General features: G+C 47.9%; 1 protein-coding gene across 5 annotated transcripts in view; it reads left to right on the top strand.

Moving 5' to 3' along the window:
• Nucleotides 1-20,538, top strand: part of TMEM40 (transmembrane protein 40) — a 37,892-nt gene that overhangs the window by 7,500 nt on the left and 9,854 nt on the right. For 3 of the 5 annotated variants that reach the window (XM_030307444.1, XM_030307441.1, XM_030307440.1), the window contains exons 2-4: nucleotides 15,437-15,517; nucleotides 16,199-16,342; nucleotides 19,644-19,733. In XM_030307444.1, coding sequence (XP_030163304.1) covers nucleotides 15,445-15,517; nucleotides 16,199-16,342; nucleotides 19,644-19,733 — 307 coding nt within the window. In that variant the 5' untranslated portion in view covers nucleotides 15,437-15,444. The remainder of the gene's footprint in view (nucleotides 1-15,436; nucleotides 15,518-16,198; nucleotides 16,343-19,643; nucleotides 19,734-20,538) is intronic. The other 2 variants (XM_030307442.1, XM_030307443.1) reach the window with 2 other exon arrangements.

Raw genomic sequence — 20,538 nt, 5'->3', positions numbered from 1 at the left:
AAGGATGCTCATCAGCTGACCTTAGCACAGGGAGATGATCCTCGATGACCTGGGAGGGCCCAATGTCACACTGACACGAGGTTCCTTAAAAGTGGAAGAGGGAGGGAGCACCTGGGTGGTTCGGTCGGTTGAGCATCGGACTCTTGATTTTGGCTCAGGTCATGACCGTAGGGTCATGGGATCGAGCCCTGAATTGGGCTCCACACTGAGCATGGAGCCTGACTGAGATTCTCTCTCCTTCTGCCCTCTCCCCTACTCTCTCTCTCTCTCTACCTCTCTCTCTCTCAAGTTAAAAAAAAAAAAAAAGTGGAAGAGGGAGGCAGAAGAGGTCAGCACGGTGCAAGGTGAGGAGTTGAGCTGACAGTGCTCGCTTTGCAGATGGAAGAAGGCGCCAGAAGCCGAGGACTGTGGGTGGCCTCTAGAAGCTGGACAAAGCAAGGAGATTAAGGGGGGTTGGGGAGGAGAAGCAGCAGCAAGGAAATTTATTTTCTCCTAGGGCCTCCAGGAAGGAACACAGCCCTGCTGACCCCTTGCTGTTAGCCCAGTGAGACCTGTGTTGGACTTCTCACCTATAGGACTGTGAGATGCTAAACTGGTGTTGTTTTAAGCCACTATGTTTGCATCACAAGTCAGAATCCTGAGACAGAGAGAAAGAGAGAGAGAGAGAGAGAGAGAGAGAGAGAGAGAGAGGCTGATGGTCTGACCTGAGTTCAGGGCAGTGACCCCTCTAGAATTTCCATATCAAAGGAACTTAGGGAGTAGGTTGATCAGTTTGGGAGATGCTTGTCCTGGAGCTGTGTCTGCCAGATCAGGATACACTTTATGTTAGGGTGTGTGCCCGTCTGGGGTGGCTTGGGAAGCCCGAAGGAGATTCTGGAGGGCTCTAACTTGCCCCCTTGGTGTAATCACCAGAAGAAGGGGCTTCAGTCCCAGGTGGACAAAAACGACACGTGTCCACGCCTTGGGCAGCAGCTGCTGTTTCTGTTTCCAGTTCCCTTTACTGGCCGGGGCCTGTTTAACTCTGGCTCTGTGTTTGTGGCTTCTAGGCACAACGCTGCAGTCTACCTACAGGAAAATGGCCATTAGCCTGACCTTCAGGGCCCAGGATGATCTTCCCCAACCTCACGGGGTTCCTACCCTTTCAACTTCCTGCCACATGCTTCTTTTAATAACCTTTATCCCGTTCTGCCTTTTGCCACCTGTTGAAATCCAACTCAGTACCCCCCAACCCCCGGCCCCCTCCCCAAGGCGGGGCACCGGAGAAAGGGGACCAGCTCCTGAATCCAGAGTCAGGGTTCTGGATCCAGCCTGGCCCCTGAGTTGCCATAAAACCTTGTACAGTTCCTCTCCATTTTTGGGTCTCAGTTTTCCGTCTGTAAAATAGGACAGTAATCCCTTCTCTGCCTCCCTTCTGGTTAGCATGAGGATCAAATGAGCTGCATAGGGAAGGCACTGTGAGGCTGTCATGGCTCCGTGTTCCCTAGTATCCCTTCCAGCCTGGGCCCAGGCCCTTGTGACAGCAGGAGCTTAGGAATTTTGGGCTGAACTGAGGGGGAAATCCAGTTTAGCAAGATCTGTGGGTGCAGAGGCCCTGGCATCACCCGTGACTCAGCAGGGCTGGGCCTTTTTGGAGAAAAGCGCTAGAAAGGCATTCCTCGCAGGCTCAGTCGCGGATAGGGGGTTACCTGCGAGAGGGGGTTTTAGGGGCCTCTAACCGGGATCAGGGAATGGAGGCTCTCGGCTGGAGCAGGGATTGGATTCGAGTCCACCGGTCAGCTGGGTGACCTTGGACAAGTCACTTGTCTGACCGAACCTCAGCTTCTTCCTGTGTAAAATAAGACTTGCGCTCGTGAAGTGAGATCTTGAAGAACATGCCATGTTCTCTTTCCTCTCTCTGCTTTCTTCTTTCCTCACTTCTGTCTCAACACCCCTTGGTCCATCTTGCTTCAAAGGAGGTCACACACTGTGAACTTGACCTTTTAGAAGCTCGTCCCAGCGACCCCTCTGCCAGTGCCTGATGCTCTACCATTAGTGCTGTCCTTTTGAGTTAAGCATTGCCCTGCACATGGATTCTCGAGCTTTAATTTTTTTTAATTCTATTTATCCTTTCTCATAATAGAAATGTGGGTGGAGGAGGGATGGGGCAAGGACGTTAAAAGGAGAAAGAGGGCTGCCTCAGTTCCAACCTCCATGACAGTTCCATTAGTTCCATTGCCCTTGCTTCTGATGGCTGAGCTGGCAAAGTGCCGGAGGAAGTTCCTTTGGCTATGAGGACCCTGCTCAGGGCTCCACCGGTGGCTGACTACAAGCCATGTCAGCATCATTTGCATAGCACTCCCATGACTTAGTGGCTTCATTCCTGGTGCTAATGACAAGGGCCTGAGAAGAGGTGACAGCTTCACTCCTTCCATCTCCCATCGTGGACAAAGCAACTACTTTGTTCAGCCACTTACTAGTTATGGCCCTGAGAAAGTTTCTTAGTTTCCCTGTGCCTCAGTGTTCTTATCAATAAAATGGACGCAACCAGCGTGAGCCCTCACAGAGTCGTGGTGAGCACTCCATAAGATAACATGTGTGACACGCTTACATCATTGCCTGACAGATAGTAAGTACTTTGTTGTCATGGTTGCCATCGTCATCATCACCATCATCATCATCACGTCTTTCCTTTAGCCGGGCCCTGTGTAGGGTTCAGTGACACAGAAATGAAGCAGTTTTAGTCTCTCCCTTCACCCTGGGTTCCAGCTCTAGTGGAGGAGACACACCCTGGGTGTGTCAGACCCTCTGCTGAGCCCTGAGCAGAGAGATCTGAAGGTGAATAAGAACAGTGGTCCCTGGAATTGTGCAACAAAGTGCCCTCCCTTGAGGAAGAAGAGTCTGGTATGAGGCAGAATTGACTAGGCTCAGGAGAGCAATATGCCTGGGGATAAGGTGGAGGTCCACTCTGGGCCTCCCCCAAATCCCTTTCTTCTTTAGAGTTGTTTCCTGCAACTGTTTCCCATGTGGGACAAAGCCCCTTGCCTGTATGCCTTTGCATGTTGTTCCCTCTGGCCCTTCCAAACTCACCCCAGCATTCCCTCCTTCAGGAATCTTCCCTGACTAACTCTGGTCTGATTTGTCCCCTGGGCTCCCACAGCCCCCTGGTCTACCACAAAATTCCTTGAGGACAGGGATGTAACTTGTTCACCATGTATCCCCAGTGCTAGCACATAGCAGGTGCTCAATTAACATAAATGTAATATAGGAAAGGGGAAGTGTGTATCAAAACTTCTGACTACAGGGGCTCCTGGGTGGCTCAGCTGGTTCATGTTCAAGGAAGGAAGGAGAGCCAAGGCACAGCACCAGCACTGTTGGTTTCTTTTGTCAGGAGAGGCAAAACCTTTCCCAGAACCCCAGCCAAACCCCTGCTCACTTCTCCTTGGCCAAAACTGGGTCTCATGGCCACTCCCAGCTACAAGGGAGGTTGAGAAAACAAGTATCTAACTGGAGCTGGAAGAACAAAATTGCAGTTTTGTTAGCAAGAAAGAAGGGCAGGGCTGAGTAGGGTAGGGTAGGGAGGATGAGGACTGGTTAGGCAACTAGCACAGGGCTTTATAAAGGAGGTGACATTTTAGCTGTGCCTGGAAGGTCAGACACTACTTTGACAGGGCATGGGCAGACCTGGGGCTGGACACCGAATGGTCGAGAGTAATAGGAGGTCTGTAAAAGAGGAAACTCACATTCACTGAGCCCTGCTAAGGGCAGGCCCTGGCCATCTTTCCTCCCTGTGGTTCTACCGTCACCAGTTCACAACTGAGATCACTAGAGCTGAGAGAAGGGGACCCGTCTGCCCAAGGGCATCCCGTGCACAGGTGACAGGAATGTGGTTGGACCCTGGTCCATCTGCTTGTATACACTATACAAATGCTGTCTTCTTGCTGTTCCTGTTGTAATAATGACCAAAACTGCAGTTTTGATAGCAAGAAAGAAGGACAGGGGTGCTGAGGAGAGGAGGATTAAGGGAGTGAGGTAAGGAGGCTGGAGATTGGTTAGGTACTAGCAACTGGCACACGGCTTCATGAAGGAGGTGGCATTTGAGCTGTGCTTGGAAGGTCAGATACAAATTTTGACAGTAAGAAAGAATGGCCTAGGTCTCTGGAGGCCTGACTTCATCTCAGCTGGCATTTATTTCACGCCTGCTTTATACCAAGCATTGTTCTAAATGCTTTACGTGTTTTAATTCATGCGATTTTCACAACACTATGAGAGAAGCACTATTATTGTCCCCATTTTACAGATGAGGAAACTGAGACAGCGAGAGATTAATTTGCCCAAGATCCACAACCAGAAGTGTCTGATAGGATCCAGGCCCAGATGGCCTGCCTCTGAGGCACAGGGAAGGATATTGCCTTGCCAAGGTCTTGTGGTGGATTAAGGGTAGATTCTGTACCAGGGCTCCTGGGTGGCTCAGTCAGTTAAGCATCCGACTTCAGCTCAGATCATGACCTCATGGTTTGTGAGTTCGAGCCCCACATCGGGCTCTCTGCTGACAGCAAAGAGCCTGCTTTGGATCCTCTGTCTCCCCCTTCTCTCTTCCCCTCCCCTGCTCACTCGCTCGCTCTCTCTCTCTCTCAAAAAAAGAGTAGATTCTGCACTAAAAACAAACAACCATACATACATGTAAAAACCCAAAACTCATAGATACAGGGAACAGATTGGTGATTTCCAGAGATGGGGGCTGGGGATGGCTGAAATGGTCAGTCAAAATGTACAAACTTTCAGGAATAAAATAAATAAGTCCTGGGGATGTAATGTACAATATGGTGACTATGGTTAATAATACAGTAGTGCATATTTGAAAGTTGCTAAAAGAATAGATCTTAAAAGTTCTCATCATAAGAAAAAGAATTTGTAACTCTGTATGGGAACATATGGTAACTAGATTTACTGTGGTGATCATTTCACAATGTATACAAATATTGAATCATCATGTTGTACACCTGAAACAAATATGATGTTATATGCCAATTATACCTCAATAAAAAATCTTAACACAATTAAATTTTTAAAAAAGAATAGATTCTCTATACAAGTGGTCCTCAAGTGGGGGTGACTTTTGCCCCCGGGGGACATTGAGCAGTATCTGGAGACATTTTTGACCATCACAACAACTCGTTGGGGGATGCTCCTGGCATCTAGTCAGGAGGATAAACACCTTGCACATATAAAGAATCATCGGTGCTGAATGTCAGGAGCGTTGAGGTTAGTAACCCTAATCTAAACTGGTCAGAGAGTAGGGAATCTACCCCAAGTTGAGGGCTTAGACTCTGAACTGGGAGAAGAAATATGGGAGGCTTCCAAATGAAGCCTGCACAACAGGCAATGCTGCTGTAACAAATAGACCAAATCACAGGCTCAAATAAGAGAGAAGTTTATTTCCGTGCACATAGCTGATCAGAGGCAGGTTCAGGTGGGCTGGTGGCTCTGGGGCATGAGGCCTTTCCAGGCTTAGATTTCCTTTTGACTTCTTGCTCACGAATTCCCTGGGGTATTGGCTTGTTATGCATGAAGGAGATTGTTTCACTTCCCCCCACCCCCACCTGGTGTCTGAGTTCCAGCATATACAAAGCAGGAAAGAGGAAATAGAATGCAAGCAGAAGTATGCCTGGAGCTGACACCAGGCTGTATCACCTGTGAGCATAGATTGTCAAATCTTTAGGAACTTTGGACGCTGATTATTAAGCCCAACCTTTATTAAGTTATAGAAATGTACAATTAAGGGGCACCTGGGTGGCTCAGTCGTTTGGGCATCCGATGTCGGCTCAGGTCATGATCTCTTTGTTCACGAGTTCGAGGCCTGCATCAGGCTTTCTGCTGTCAGCGCCGAGCCCACTTTGAATCCTTTGTCTCCCTCTTTGTCTGCCCCTTCCCCACTTGCTCTCCTTCTCAGTCTCTCTCAAAAATAAACATTTTTTTTATTTTTTTATTTTATATATGAAATTTATTGTCAAATTGGTTTCCATACAACACCCAGTGCTCATCCCAAAAGGTGCCCTCTTCAATACCCATCACCCACCCCCCCTCCCTCCCACCCCCCATCAACCCTCAGTTTGTTCTCAGTTTTTAAGAGTCTCTTATGCTTTGGCTCTCTCCCACTCTAACCTCTTTTTTTTTTGTTCCTTCCCCTCCCCCATGGGTTCCTGTTAAGTTTCTCAGGATCCACATAAGAGTGAAACCATATGGTATCTGTCTTTCTCTGTATGGCTTATTTCACTTAGCATCACACTCTCCAGTTCCATCCACAAAAATAAACATTTTTTAAAAAGAATGTTTTAGGGGCACCTGGGTGGCTCAGTTGGTTAGATGGCCAACTTTGGCTCAGGTCATGATCTCATGGTTTGTGAGTTCAAGCCCCATGTTGGGCTCTGTGCTGACAGCTCAGAGCCTAGAGCCTGCTTCAGGTTCTGTATCTCCCTCTCTCTCTGCCCCTCCCCAGTTCACATTCTGTCTCTCTCTCTCTCTCTCTGTCTCCAAAATAAATAATAAAAACATTAAAAAAAATAAGAATAAAAAGTTTTAATAAAAAAAGAAATGTACAATTAAAGTATATTAAAAAACAAAGTTAATACGTGCTGAAAATGTATGACTTCCTAATATATTTCACTACTTTCTGCTATTACCTAGGCACTTGAGATTTTCATAGGTAGATTTTCATAGGGTAGAAACACCACATAATGTGTTCTATGGTACATCCCTTCCCGACTCTGCACTCCATGACCTCATATTGGTAGCTTGAAATCAGTCATGGTGGGAGTATTTATGTTATGCCCAGAATTCGTGATCCCCAAATACTGCCAGGGAGCCGAGTCCGATGTAAAAGCAAAAGAGCCTTTATTCGAGCTAGCTCGAGCTCAATCCCCTACCTGCACCGACGCAGCGGTGAGATACCAGGGAGAGAGAGCGAGTTTCAAAAGGACAAAGGTTTTATTGGGGCCTAGGGGCAGTTGGTGAGGTAATGGCTATGGCCTCAGCCGATTGGCTGGGGAAGGGTCCGAGTCCTGTTAGGCAGGCGAGGGGGGGCGTTACTCAAGGGGAGGAGGTGTGGTCAAGGTGAAGGACACAGAACTAGATGGAGTCGGCCGGCGGCGGCGGCGGCGTAGGCCCGCCCTTTCATTCCCCCCTTGTCATGTAGCTTAGGGACCCAATCATGGGACCGGCTGCATTTATGGTGACAAGGGGAACAGAGTTTGGAGGTTTACGCAAAGTCCTGGGAAGCAAGTGTCCCTGGGGTGGCTCTGGGAGGTCTGATTAAGTACTGTCCCCGAGCTGGTGTCTATGATTTGCCAGGTGATGTTTTGGGGGGCGTGAGGACTCCCGGCAGCATGAGCAATGACAAGCAGAGTTAACAGAGTTACCAATATTAGATGGGTCGAATGCGCTATAGCTTGAGCTTGAGCGGGTTGTGTTGGTCCCGACTGGTGGCCCATCGCGTGACGAAGTCCTTCCGGATGGAGGAGGGGTCCGCTGGCTGAACGTGGGTGTGATGGACCCAGGTCGCAATGCCGTCTACTTTGAGAGCAGTGGGGGTTGTCAACACCACGATGTAGGGTCCCTTCCAGCGCGGCTCGAGGGTCTCTCGGTGGTGCCTCTTGACGTAGACCCAGTCTCCTGGCCTGTACTGATGAGGTGTCGGGGTTGGGCCAGCCTCGTAGATGGCACAGAGGCGCGGCCAAATGTCCTCGTGCGCCCTCTGGAGCCCTCTCAAGGAAAGAAAAAGTTCTTGATCTTTAAACTCAGCAATAAGTTCAGCTTGAAGACTGGGAATAACAGGGGGTGGCCTCGTAGAGAGTAAAACCCAGAGTGTAAGGAGTGTTTCTAACCTGGTAAAGGGCGTACGGTAGGAGAGTCACCCAGTCCCCGCCAGTCTCCATGGTTAATTTGGCAAGGGTCTCTTTTAGGGTTCTATTCATTCTTTCTACCTGTCCTGAGCTCTGGGGCCTATAAGCACAATGTAATTTCCAGTTTGCCCCCACCGCCTTGGCTACTGCCTGTGTTACCTGCGAGATAAAAGCTGGTCCATTGTCTGATCCTACCATGGCAGGAAAACCATACCTGGGTAAGATGTCTTCTAGTAGCTTCTTAGCCACCGTCTGAGCCGTTTCATGCTTGGTTGGGTATGTCTCCACCCAGCCAGAGAAGGTGTCTGTAAATAATAAAAGATATTTATAACCATACTTTCCTGGTTTGACTTCAGTGAAGTCGACTTCCCATTGGGCTCCCGGTCTGGTGCCTCTGAACCTGGTTCCTTTTTTATTTGATGTGGCTCTCGCGTTGGTGAGTTGGCAGGTCTTGCAGGCAGATACAACTTGCTCTATTTTGGTGTCCTGTTGGTGAATCTTGATTCCAGCATGTCGGATTAAGTCTTTTAATTTTCGGGCTCCCATGTGAGTAGACCGATGCATGTGCTCTAATATTGAGACTCCGAGCTGGTCTGGCAGCACGAGCACCACCATCCCCTTATCTCCTGGGCCATGGGGAGTTTCTTGATCCGCTGTAACTCCTGGGAGTATTTGGGCTGGGCTGGTAAAACTGGGTCTCCCGGGTCCGGTAGTTGTATGATCATGGTGGGGACTGGAGTAAGAGCTACTGCCTTGGCTGCCTGGTCAGCCTTTCGATTACCTCTAGCTACTGGGTTATCAGCTTTTTGGTGCCCTTGGCAGTGGATAATGGCTAGCTTGGCAGGAAGCCATAAGGCCGTAAGCAGGTTAAGTATCTCCTGCTTATTTTTTATAGTCCGTCCTTCTGCCGTCAGTAACCCCCTCTCCTGATAAATTGCCCCATGAATATGAGCTGTGGCAAATGCATAACGGCTGTCTGTGTATATGTTAAGCTGTTTTCCAGCTCCCAGCATCAGCGCCTTGGTGAGGGCTATGAGCTCTGCTCGCTGGGCTGACGTTCTGGAGGGTAGAGCCTCCGCCCATACGGTGTCCGTTTCGGTAACCACCACTGCACCCGCATACCTGTGTCCGTCTCGCACAAAGCTGCTGCCATCAGTGAACCAAGTAGCCTCGGCATCGGGGAGGGGCCGGTCGGTCAGGTCCGTCTGGAATCCATGTACTTGTTCCAGGATTCCCGCACAGTCATGTAGTGGAGCACCTAGGTCAGGGTCGGGCAGCAGGGTTGCAGGGTTGAGGGCTGCACTGGGGTGGAACTGCACTCGTGAAGGGTTGAGTAGGAGGCTCTGGTAATGAGTCATATGTGTGTTGCTCATCCATCTATCCGGAGGCTGTTTCAGGACCCCTTCAATGGCGTGTGGGGTCGTGATCCAGATCTCCTGTCCTAGGGTCAGTTTGTCTGCATCCTTGACTAGGAGTGCTGTTGCGGCAATAATTCTTAGGCATGGCAGCCAGCCGGCAGACACTGGGTCTAGTTTCTTAGACAGGTAAGCCACTGGGCAGTTCCAGGGGCTAAAGGCTTGAGTTAGAACCCCTTTGGCTATTCCCTTATGTTCGTCTACAAAGAGGTGGAAGGGCTTTGTAATGTCTGGTAGGCCCAGGGCTGGGGCACTTAGGAGGGCCTTTTTTTTAACTGATTAAAGGCAGTTTCTTCTTTCTCAGCCCATTTAAATGTTTTCCCCTCTTTGGTAGCTTCATATAGGGGCCTGGCGATCTCAGCAAAACCTGGAACCCAGAGGCGGCAGTAGCCGGCTGATCCTAGGAATTCCCTCACTTCTCTTTGGGAGGTGGGAGTAGGGATCTTTAGGACAGTTTCTTTTCTGGCATCTGATAACCGCCGCTGTCCGCCCTCCAGGATATATCCCAGGTAACTTACTCTCTTCCTGCATATCTGAGCCTTCTTCGTGGATGCCCAGTACCCTAAGGCCCCCAGGGTAGGCAGCAGTTCCTGGGTCCCTCGCTCAGTCTTTTGGCCTTGTCGGCAGCAATCAGGATGTCATCTACGTACTGTAGGAGGGTGAGGCCAGGGTGCTCCCTTCTGTACTCACCCAGGTCCTCGTGTAGTGCCTCGTCGAAGATGGGGGGCGAATTTTTGAATCCCTGAGGTAGCCATGTCCAGGTGAGTTGCCCACTGTAGCCCTCCTCCGGATCATGCCACTCAAAGGCGAACAAGGGTTGGCTCTGGGGTGCCAGCGGCAGACTGAAGAAGGCATCCTTTAAATCTAGTACAGTATACCAGACCCTGGAGGGCGCCAAGGAGCTCAAGAGAGTATATGGGTTGGGAACAGTTGGGTGTATGTCCGCGACCCTCTTATTTACTTCCCGGAGGTCTTGTACCGGTCGGTAGTCATTTGTGTGAGGCTTTTTGACCGCCAGTAGGGGGGTGTTCCAGGCAGACTGGCAAGGAACTAGTACCCCTAGGCTTCGTAGTCTCTGGATGTGTGGCTGGATCCCCTTCCGGGCCTCCTGAGACATGGGGTATTGTTTGATCCTTACCGGACTCTCTCCTGGCTTGAGCTCTACCAGGACTGGGGTCCTGTGAGCGGCTAGTCCCATCCCCCCCCCCCCCCCCCCCCCCCGTCTCTGCCCAAACCAAGGGGAATTCTTGTAGCCATCTGTCTATATTATCCTCTCTCGGGAGCGCCTCCTGGTGGAGGAGGTATTCATCCTCCAGTTTCATGGTCAGGACCTGGATGGGGTGGCCCTTGCCATCGGTGACCTGAGGCCCCCCTTGTCTGAAAGTTATCTGAGCTCCAATCTTGGTCAGTAAGTCCCGTCCTAACAGCGGGTAGGGGCATTCTGGTATTACCATAAAAGAGTGGGATACCCAGCCCGTTCCCAAATCTACTGTTCTTCGGGTAGTCCATGAATACTGGCTCATACCAGTTGCCCCTTGTACCCAGGACTTCTTGCTGGCTAGTTTTCCTTGTGGGGTGCGGAGGACCGAATGTTGTGCTCCGGTGTCGACAAGGAAGTCAACAGGGGTCCCCTCCACTTTAAGAGTTACCCTGGGTTCGGGGAGAGGGTCCGAACCCTGACTCCCCTAATCACTTAGTTCATCTAGCTCTAGGACTTTTACTCGATCAGTCTTGCTTCCCTTCCCGCCGGCCCTTTTTGGACAATCTCGGGCCGAATGCCCTATATCCTTGCCGTATGCGCACTGATCCTTCTGCAGCCTCTGCTTCCTCCCCTTGGTGGTTCTTTTACCTTTTCTTGCATCGTCTGCCAACTGCTGGAGATGGCGGTCTCATTCCTCGGGGAAGTCAGCGGTGGTAGCTAGTAGTATTCTGGCCAGGTCTCGAGTCTGCTTACTGCTGGCAGCCGCCATGGCACGAGCCTGCTTGTCCTCAGGAGGCTCCCGGTTATTATATACCTTTTCGGCTACCACCAGTAAGTCCTGCAGACTTTTTTCTCCTAGTCTATCTATTTTCTGTAATTTTCTCCTAATGTCTATGGCCGATTGGTTTACAAAGGCCATGATAACAGCTGCCTTGCTTTCCGGAGCCTCTGGATCCATGGGGGTATAGGTACGGAATGCCTCCATGATCCGTTCTAAAAAGGCAGCCAGAGATTCATCTTTTCCCTGTTGTACATTTCCTACCTTGGCCAAATTGGTTGGCTTTCTAGCAGCCATTCGGAGACCCCCCATTAGAGTCTGGCGGTAGACCTGGAGCCTCTCCTTACCTTCTGCCATGTTGAAATCCCACTGGGGCCGAGTTAAGGGGAAGGAGGCATCTGTCTGAGCCTGGTTGGTGGTGGGATTCCTGTCTGTGCCTGGAACTAGTTTTCGGGCCCCATTGAGGATTCTTTCTCTTTCTTTAGTCGTGAACAGGACCTGCAAAAGCTGCTGGCAATCGTCCCACATGGGCTGATGGGTAAAAAGAACAGAGTCTAATAAATCAATAAGCCCTGCTGGTTTCTCAGAAAACTTAGGATTCTGAGCTTTCCAATTGTAGAGGTCACTAGTGGCGAAAGGCCAATAGTGATGGGGCTGATTCCCCTCTGCGTCTGGGGGTCCGGTGGCTCGCAGAGGCAGAATAGTGGAGTCGGCGGCGGAGGCGGATTGCTCCCTCTGAGCCCTTTGTCTGGTAAAGGGCGGGCTTCCCACTGGAGCGTTTCCACCTCCCGCTCTCGGAACAGCGTCTGCCTCCCCCAGAGGGGGAGGATGGTGTTCTTCCGGCATCCCAGAGGGGTTATACGGGGGAGGAAAAATTAATTCTTCTTCAGCACCCCCCTGTAGGACAGGGTAGAGGGGTGCTGAAGACTGGGTAAGACTTTTCTTCTTCTTTGTCCCCTGCAAAGCAAGAATGGGTTTGGCTCCGGAGGGAGCGGGGCTAGGAAGGGCTTAAGCCAAGAGGGTGGATAGAGGGGTAGTCTGAGTCTGTCCCATAACATCTGTCCAGTAAGTCCACAGAACAAAACAGAGAAACACAAAAACAGACAAACAGAGGGCCCCTAGAAAGTCTTCCAACTCCATGGAAGCAAAACTGAAAGCTAACTTAGACCTTTGAGGGGATTCCACGCCCTCCAAAACCGATGAGGGGATTCCATGTCCCTCCAAAGACGACGGCCTCACGCCAACCAGCAGGAGCGACCCGCCTCGTCTCAGACCTTTGAGGGGATTCCACATCCCTCCAAAACAGATGAGGGGATTCCACGTCCCTCCAGAAGGGAGAATCGGAATGTCTTCTGAAACTCCCAGCCCGTGGTCCTCCAGCGCGTCCACTTAGACTGCGTCGGGCACTACCAGAATTCCAGAAATGAGCTCACACAGAAAAGACAGAACAAACAGACAGACACTAACCGTGGTCAGTCAGGCTCTCCGGGTCGGGGGTCCCTCGGGGGTCTTGGGGATCCCGGACGAGCCCCCAAATGTTATGCCCAGAATTTGTGATCCCCAAATACCGCCAGGGAGCCGAGTCCGATGTAAAAGCAAAAGAGCCTTTATTTGAGCTAGCTCAAGCTCAATCCCCTACCTGCACCCACGCAGCGGTGAGATACCGGGGAGAGAGAGCGAGTTTCAAAAGGACAAAGGTTTTATTGGGGCCTGGGGCAGTGGGTGAGGTAATGGCTATAGCCTCAGCCAATTGGCTGGGGAAGGGTCCGAGTCCTGTTAGGCAGGTGAGGGGGGGGGGTTACTCAAGGGGAGGAGGTGTGGTCAAGGTGAAGGACACAGAACAAGATGGAGTCGGCCGGCGTAGGCCCACCCTTTCATTTACACCACAGAAAATAGTCACCTCTACAAATCAGAGCTTGATGGTTCATTTTGTTGATGGTCTAAATGTTAGAAAGTGATCAAGAAAACACTAATAATGCAGATTCAACCTAAAACTGGGTTGCACCTACAGCCATTACATTGTAAATAGCACAAGTCAAGAAAATAGTCTTCCGGAATTTGAAAACTAATGCGATTCAGCAAAGAAGTTGCTCATATCACTGACAAACTGTGACAATGAATGCCTTGGTTGTTTCACTTTTGTCTTACTCGTTAATGTGAAAGAAAATATCAGCTGACATTTACATTAGGAGTATTCACGTTCATCAATTGTGTCGGCAACTTTTTTGCTGAAACTGATAGTAATCAATAACTTATAGTAGTATGATTTTGACACTATTGCTGGTGATGGACTTATAAAAAACTGATAGCAGGTTTTGCAAGAAATTCCAAATCACACTGAAGTTACAGGTGTGTGGGATTTGCAATAAAGGGTACTGTATATTTTATTATTTGTAAACTGTATGCTATGCATTTTTTACATCAGTAACTTATAACAAATGTGTGTATGTGTGCATGTGTATGTACTTTTTTTCCTGGAGAGCCATTAAACAGTTACTGTCACACCACCACACATATCACATCCACACACATTCCATTGGCAGGAATGTAGTCAAATGGCCACACTTAGCTTCAAGGGATGCTGGGAACATAGTCCGTAGCTGGGTGGCCATGTGCCCAGCTAAAATAAAGGCTTTGTAGGGGAGCCCTTCTCCATATATCTTCCCCACTGAGAGCACTAGCTGACTCTGGTCAGCCGTTTGGATTTTCCAAGGCCACAGTTATGGCCTTTTTGTATGTTCACCCGAAAGCCACCCTCCAGAGTTACCTCTAGCTCCCTCTCAGAATTTCAGGAAAGTACGGAGTATAGTGTCCTGATGGGATAGATTTCCAAACTTTGCTCTTCACTTTCAAGTGCCTGCTTCCTGCCCTTACCGTCACCATAATCGTGGATGCTGGAATTCCATGGACATGCATGGAAATGCTGGAAAGGCATTCCAGCAGGGCCGGACTCCAGAGTGGCCTTTGAGTAGTTTTGTGCCCCAGACCAATGTTTTGAGGTGTATTCATATGGGTTCTGTGCCTCTATAAGATAGGGGTAATAAAAATACCTTGAAGGGTGATTGTAACAGTCAAAAGACACAATATTTGGGGAAGTTTTGTTGTCTAGAAACTATATAATTCAAATGTGAGGAGCAATTAAGCCAAATTCCTACCTGACTTTGGTTTGTGATCAGGCTCAGAGAAACCCTTTGTAAAAGGGCTTAAGTACTGATATACACTGATATATACTATTCTGATATTGACATATTACATTTTTAACTAAGGAAAGATTCTTGGCTGTTTTATTACAACAAAAGCAATACTGTTAAAAATTTAGAAAATGTAAAGTAAAAATAAGAAACGAAAAATACATTATATCACCACTCAGAGATAACCACAATTTATATTTTGATAGAGCTCCGATGACTATTAACTCGTGGTTGTGTTTGTTTATTTGGACTCCCACGTACACCCTCCAACCCCCCAATAAGATCATGTTGAAGAAAGTCCCAGACATCATATAATTTTATCATAAAAATTTCAGTATTTATCCTTACATTTATGGACACTTTAACTCAATATAACCTTATATAAATATCACACCTAGGGGCGCCTGGGTGGCTCAGTCGGTTAAGCGGCCGACTTCGGCTCAGGTCATGATCTCTCAGTCTGTGAGTTCGAGCCCCGCGTCGGGCTCTGTGCTGACATCTCAGAGCCTGGAGCCTGTTTCAGATTCTGTGTCTCCCTCTCTCTGACCCTCCCCTGTTCATGCTATGTCTGTCCCTGCCTCAAAAATACATAAAATGTTAAAAAAATTTTAAAAAAAATAATAAAATAAGTAAATAAATATCACACCTAACAATACATGTTTGGGGCCAGGGGGCATGTTGGTTATCTCTGTCTGTACCATCCACTCAATTGTACTGTGAACCTCAAACTGCTCTAACAACTAAAGTCTATTTTTTAAAAAAATAAATAAGTTACCAATATTATCAAAAGATGATCATTATTTAAATTTCCCTAATTGTATATTCTTTTTTTATAAGTTGTTTTCTTGTATTTTTGAATATTGGGTGTTTGTCTTTTTCTTCTTTATTTGCCAAGCTGTTTACACATTAAGGGGATTAACTGAGGTGAAATTAATTATTATTGTTACTCTAATTACTTACTGTTATTCTTCCAGGGAAAACCATGGAGACTTCAGGACCTTCTTCCCAGACTCAAGATCACAGTCGAGTCCCTGGAGAAACAGAAGATCTGGACTGTATGTTTGCCTCCTCTCACCCTCTGGGCAAAGCCACGTGGGAGGTAGAGTCCAGCAGTGCTGGTGGAACAGAAGGCTCTGCTTAGCTCATGTTTCACAGTGGCTCAATTCACAGTTGAATCCTCTGGAGAAGCAGTGTTTTACACACACACACATGCACACACACACACACACACACACACACACACACACACACACTTGGTCCAGTCTGTCCCCTACAACTCTTTAGCTTTGCAGCCCCTCAGTTGCTTCCCAAATCTCAAGGGGGTTCTGGGGACTTAGGAGAGGGTCTCACACTGGGGAGAGTCCCGAGAAGGTGGAAATGGTCCTGCTCGGCCCCAGAATGGGGGATGAGAGGGTTCGCTTGACCAGATCATACCTGCCCTGTAATTTACAGTGAATCCTACATCGGCAACACAGTCTAGTGACCTCTGGGCAGGATGGGGGCTGAAAAGCCCCTCTCTAGTCTCCATATTCAGAGAAATTTATGCCTTGGGCCTTCCTAGAGCCCCCGAGTTCTGAGAACTCTGATCTCCTGCACCTTCCACTGGCCCTACATGTTTGGGAAAAGATCCCAGCCATTCCTGGCCCCCAAGTCCAAGGAGACCCTGGGGAGGTCTTGGTGGTCTCTGGGGTAGGAAGGGCAAGAAACACTCATCCTTGCCTATGTGTGCCTCCCAGATGGAGAGACGGATTTCCACAAGCAAGACAGGGAAGCTGGACTCTTTCCTCAAGAACAACCCAAGAGAGACAAGTGTTTTTCCTCCTCCTCCTCCTCTTCATCTTCTTCCTCCTCTTCCTCTTCGTCATCCTCCTCTTCTTCAGGTATAGCAAAGATTAGTACATATGTATATATATTCATAATATTATTCAATAAAAGCATTTACATGAGAAAACAATCCCCCATAATCTCCTGCCTTGATACTTCAACTCTATTTTTCCATATTCCCTTCCAGACCCCACCTGTCGATACATGCAACTTGTACACAGTTATAACTGACCACACAGACAATTTGGTCCTCTGTTTAAAAATTTTTGCTGTCATATCCTGAGTATTCTGTTATTCTGTGATATCTTTGCAGCTAATTTTCATGCTTCCCAGAAAGCCCCTCAAGCGGCTGCGTCTCATGTAAAGTAATTTTAGGCTTTTCAGGAGCACTCTGCTGTTGAACTCAGTGCACCAGCCTGCCTAGGTCCAAACCCTTTCTTTGCCACTCACCAGCTATGTGTCCTTTTGGGTAAACTGCTAAACGCAATGTGCCTTGGGGCCCTCATCTATAAACTGGGGATGATAGCAAAAGCTACTACCTCATGGAATTGTGGGGAGGATTACATTCTTTACACATCTAAAGTCTTAGCACCTCGCACATAGTAACAGCTCTAAAAAAAAAAACTGTTAAGATTATCCCCTGGAGTGCCTGAGTGGCTCAGACGGTTAAGCATCAGACTCTTCATTTCGACTCAGGTCATGATCTCGCAGTTTGTGAGATCGAGCTCCATGCTGGGCTCTGTGCTGTCAGCCGGAGCTTGCTTGGGATTCTCTCTTCTCCCTTTCTCTCTGCCCCTCCCCGACCTGTGTGCTCTAAATAAATAAATAAATATTTAAATATCTAAAATTAAAAAAAAAAAGTAGGAAAAGGAAGAGAAAATACATTTATAACGCAGTGAGGTAAAAAATCTGCTTACAGGGGCGCCTGGGTGGTTCAGTCGGTTAAGCATCCAACTCTTGGTTTCGGCTCAGGTTATGATCTCCTGGTTTCATGTCGAGCCCCACATCGGGCTCTGTGCTGGCAGTGTGGAGCCTGCTTGGGATTCTCTCTCCCTCTCCTTCTGCCCCTCCCCCACTGCACTGTTTCTGTCTCCTTCAAAATAATTAAATTAAAAAAAAAAAAACTTAAAAAAAAACTGCATGTAAGTAGACCCAGACAGTTCAAACCCTTATTGTTCGAGAATCAAGAATGGATATACACACCCATCCCCGATTAGGTTTAGCCCTGGAAGAAGAGTTTCCCGGTATTAGGGGGCTCTTGCTTGTCCTTTTTTTTTCCTTCTCCCTGGGTGGGAGGTGACATTCTGTCTTCCCATTCAGGTTGACCCTCGGGGGTGCTGCTCCCCTACAAATGTCCTCCCCCAAGTGTGACCATAAGCCCCTTTCCTCAGGTCTCTGCAGCACACATGGGACTGCCTGTGATTAGCAAAACTGAACACTAAGGAAAAAGCAACAAGAAAAGAAACACAGAAGCACAGAGACATGCTGATATCAAGATTCTGATCTCTGATCCACAAAGGCTGGTCTGCTGCTAGAACTCACACCCTGCCCATGCTTTGGGCTTCGCTGGTGACCATTAGCCCTTTTGACCCCAAGCCTGGCTGGCACTTCACTGTATCCTCAGCCTTCCTGCATACTGGGGACCCTAACTCATAGTCCAGCAGCCAGTACTCCTCTCCCTATATATCTTTTTTAATGCATCCTGTTGCTTTTTAATTAAAACTTTTTATTGTGCAAGATTGCACATAGAAACACTGTAAAAATGTGGAGCATATAAGGAAGTAGAAAGAAGAAGAAAATCACCCTGTGCTCTGTCACCCAGAGATAATCACTGAACACATATTACTGTGTTTCCTTACATTTATTCAGTAAATATTTGTTAAGCACCAACATGTGCCAGGCTCTGGGATGGATACTGGGGTACCAAGTAGCAGCAAACTGTGACTCTTTCTGCCAGGGTTACTTTTTTAAATAATCGAATTAGAGAGCACATATAAAAATTGTCCTCATTTTAGAAAGCATTTAATACTATAATACCTTTTACAAAAAATTACATATTATGAATACATCATAGAGAAAGCTAAAATAATGTTCATTTTTCATGTTGAGGGAGGTTGTCCCTGGCCGATAGAATTTGGAATAATGTTTTGTTTCATTTTCTGTGTTGTTTTATATTTTGCAAAACGCAATGAAAAAGTTTTTTTTACATTGATTAATATTTATAAAATACAGAAAAGAAGAAAATAGAAGCTAACCAAAATCCCATCTTCTGAGATAAATACTGCCATTGCAATCTTTTTTTTCTTAATTTAATTTATTTTTTAGAGAGAGAAAGAGGAGCAGAGAGAGAGGGAGAGAAAGAATCTCAAGCAGGCTCCATGCTCAACGCGGAGCCAGACGCAGCGCTCATTCTCAGGACCCTGAGCTCATGACCTGAGCCAAAACCAAGAGTGGGAAGCTCAACCAACTGAGCCACCCAATCACCCCTGCTGTTGTAATCTTGATGTACTTCCTGATGCCTTTTCCTCTGTACCTAGCTGACATCACATATGCACTGATTTTAAAACACAGTTAATCTAGCTTCCTGGAAATTTAAAATTTATCCACAATTAAGCAGGAGCTCCGCAAGCACACTGAGGGACATTCACGCTGCCAGAGCCATTCAGTCATCCTCAGGAAAAGGGAGTCCTCTGGACATGAAGCCAGGAGCTCCTGGCTCCCAGGCCTGAATTCCTGCAACACTGACTGGTCCACGTGCTAACAACTCTGTCATTCTTCAAGTCTTGATCAAGCTCCTCCTCCCGGCTGGGCACCCTTAGAACAGTAGGGACCCAGGCCTTGTCCTTCAGGAGTTCAAGATGGTTGGAGAGACGAACACCATCACCGCTGGCCCTCATGCCCACTGTGTCAAGCACAGATAGCTGATGTGATCGTAACCCAGATGAGGGAGGGCGACGATGAGCGTGAACTGGGGCAGTTAGAAAAGCCTTCCTACTCCTTAATCTTCAAGATAAAGGAGACAAATGGGAAGGGCCTTCCCAGTGGGAGCAAAGATGATGTGGGGACACAGAGATGACACAGCCCCTGTGCTTATCATAGGATGCCTCAGGTGACCTCATCTTATCTTCATGAAAGCAACAGTGGAAATATTAAATGAGTTGTCCAAGGTCACACAGAAAGTTTGTGGCTGATCTCCTACTCCTCCCTCACCACCGCCCCTCCCCCCCCAAACAGTGCTCTTTCCTCCAGACCACACTCCTCATATAAGCTAAATTCTGAGAACAAACATCAGAACGAATGTATTTCAGGCTCATGCCAGGCTGAGGTTCTCCTAGAGTTTGTGTTTGTTCCTTGCAGGGAGCAGTGATGAGGACCAGCACCCCAGAGTAACCGGAAAACGTCGGCAGAGCCAGGGGGCTGGACACCCCCCCAGGGACAGCTCACCTGGTAGGCGATAAGCCTTGCCATTTCTCCTTTGCCCACCCAGCTCCTGATTGAGTTTCTCAGTGGGAATGAGCATACCTGCGTGAAGATGTTCTTCACAGGGTGCCTGGGTGGCTCAGTCGGTTGAGTGTCTGACTTCAGCTCAGGTTATGATCTTGCTGTCTGTGAGTTCAAGCCCCACATTGGGCTCTGGGCTGACAGCTCAGGGCCTGGAGCCTGCTTCTGATTCTGTGTCTCCCTCTCTCTCTGCCCCTCCCCCGCTCATGCTCTGTCTCTCTTACTCTGAAAAATGAATAAATGCTTAAAAAAAAATTTTAAAGATGTTCCTCACAGCCGTGTTTATAGTAAGGCACCAATGGCAAGCAGCCTCGTGTCCAACGACAGCAAAATACACCCTTCCCTGGCTACAGTTCTGTTCTTCATACATCTCTGAAGTGACCAAGAAAGATGCCAAATTATATGACTGGTTTGATCTCATATATACTCTGTAAAAATTCACACATACGTGGCCATAAATAAGACTGGAAGGAAAAATAGCAAAGTGTCAGGAGTGGTTATCTCTGGATATCTCTGGATGGTTAAATTGTGGGTGATTTTTGGCTTTTGCTTTTTTGGCTATAAAAATTATACAGTGAACGTGTTCTATTTTAACAACCAGAAGAAAACTTTTGCAAAAATAAAAAATTTAAATACATTTTGGCCTAAGTGGGTTGTGGGAAGAAAAGAGCATGAGGCAAAGAGTCTGTATTAATGCCTAGTACAGAACCTGGCACACAGAACCTGGGAGATGTTTAATAAATGCTGCCCA

The sequence above is a fragment of the Lynx canadensis genome, chromosome A2 (genome assembly GCF_007474595.2).
Source record: "Lynx canadensis isolate LIC74 chromosome A2, mLynCan4.pri.v2, whole genome shotgun sequence".
NCBI classification, from domain to species: domain Eukaryota; kingdom Metazoa; phylum Chordata; class Mammalia; order Carnivora; family Felidae; genus Lynx; species Lynx canadensis.
The sequence above is the reverse complement of the archived record's forward strand: the minus strand, read 5'-3'. Positions and strand labels throughout refer to the sequence as shown.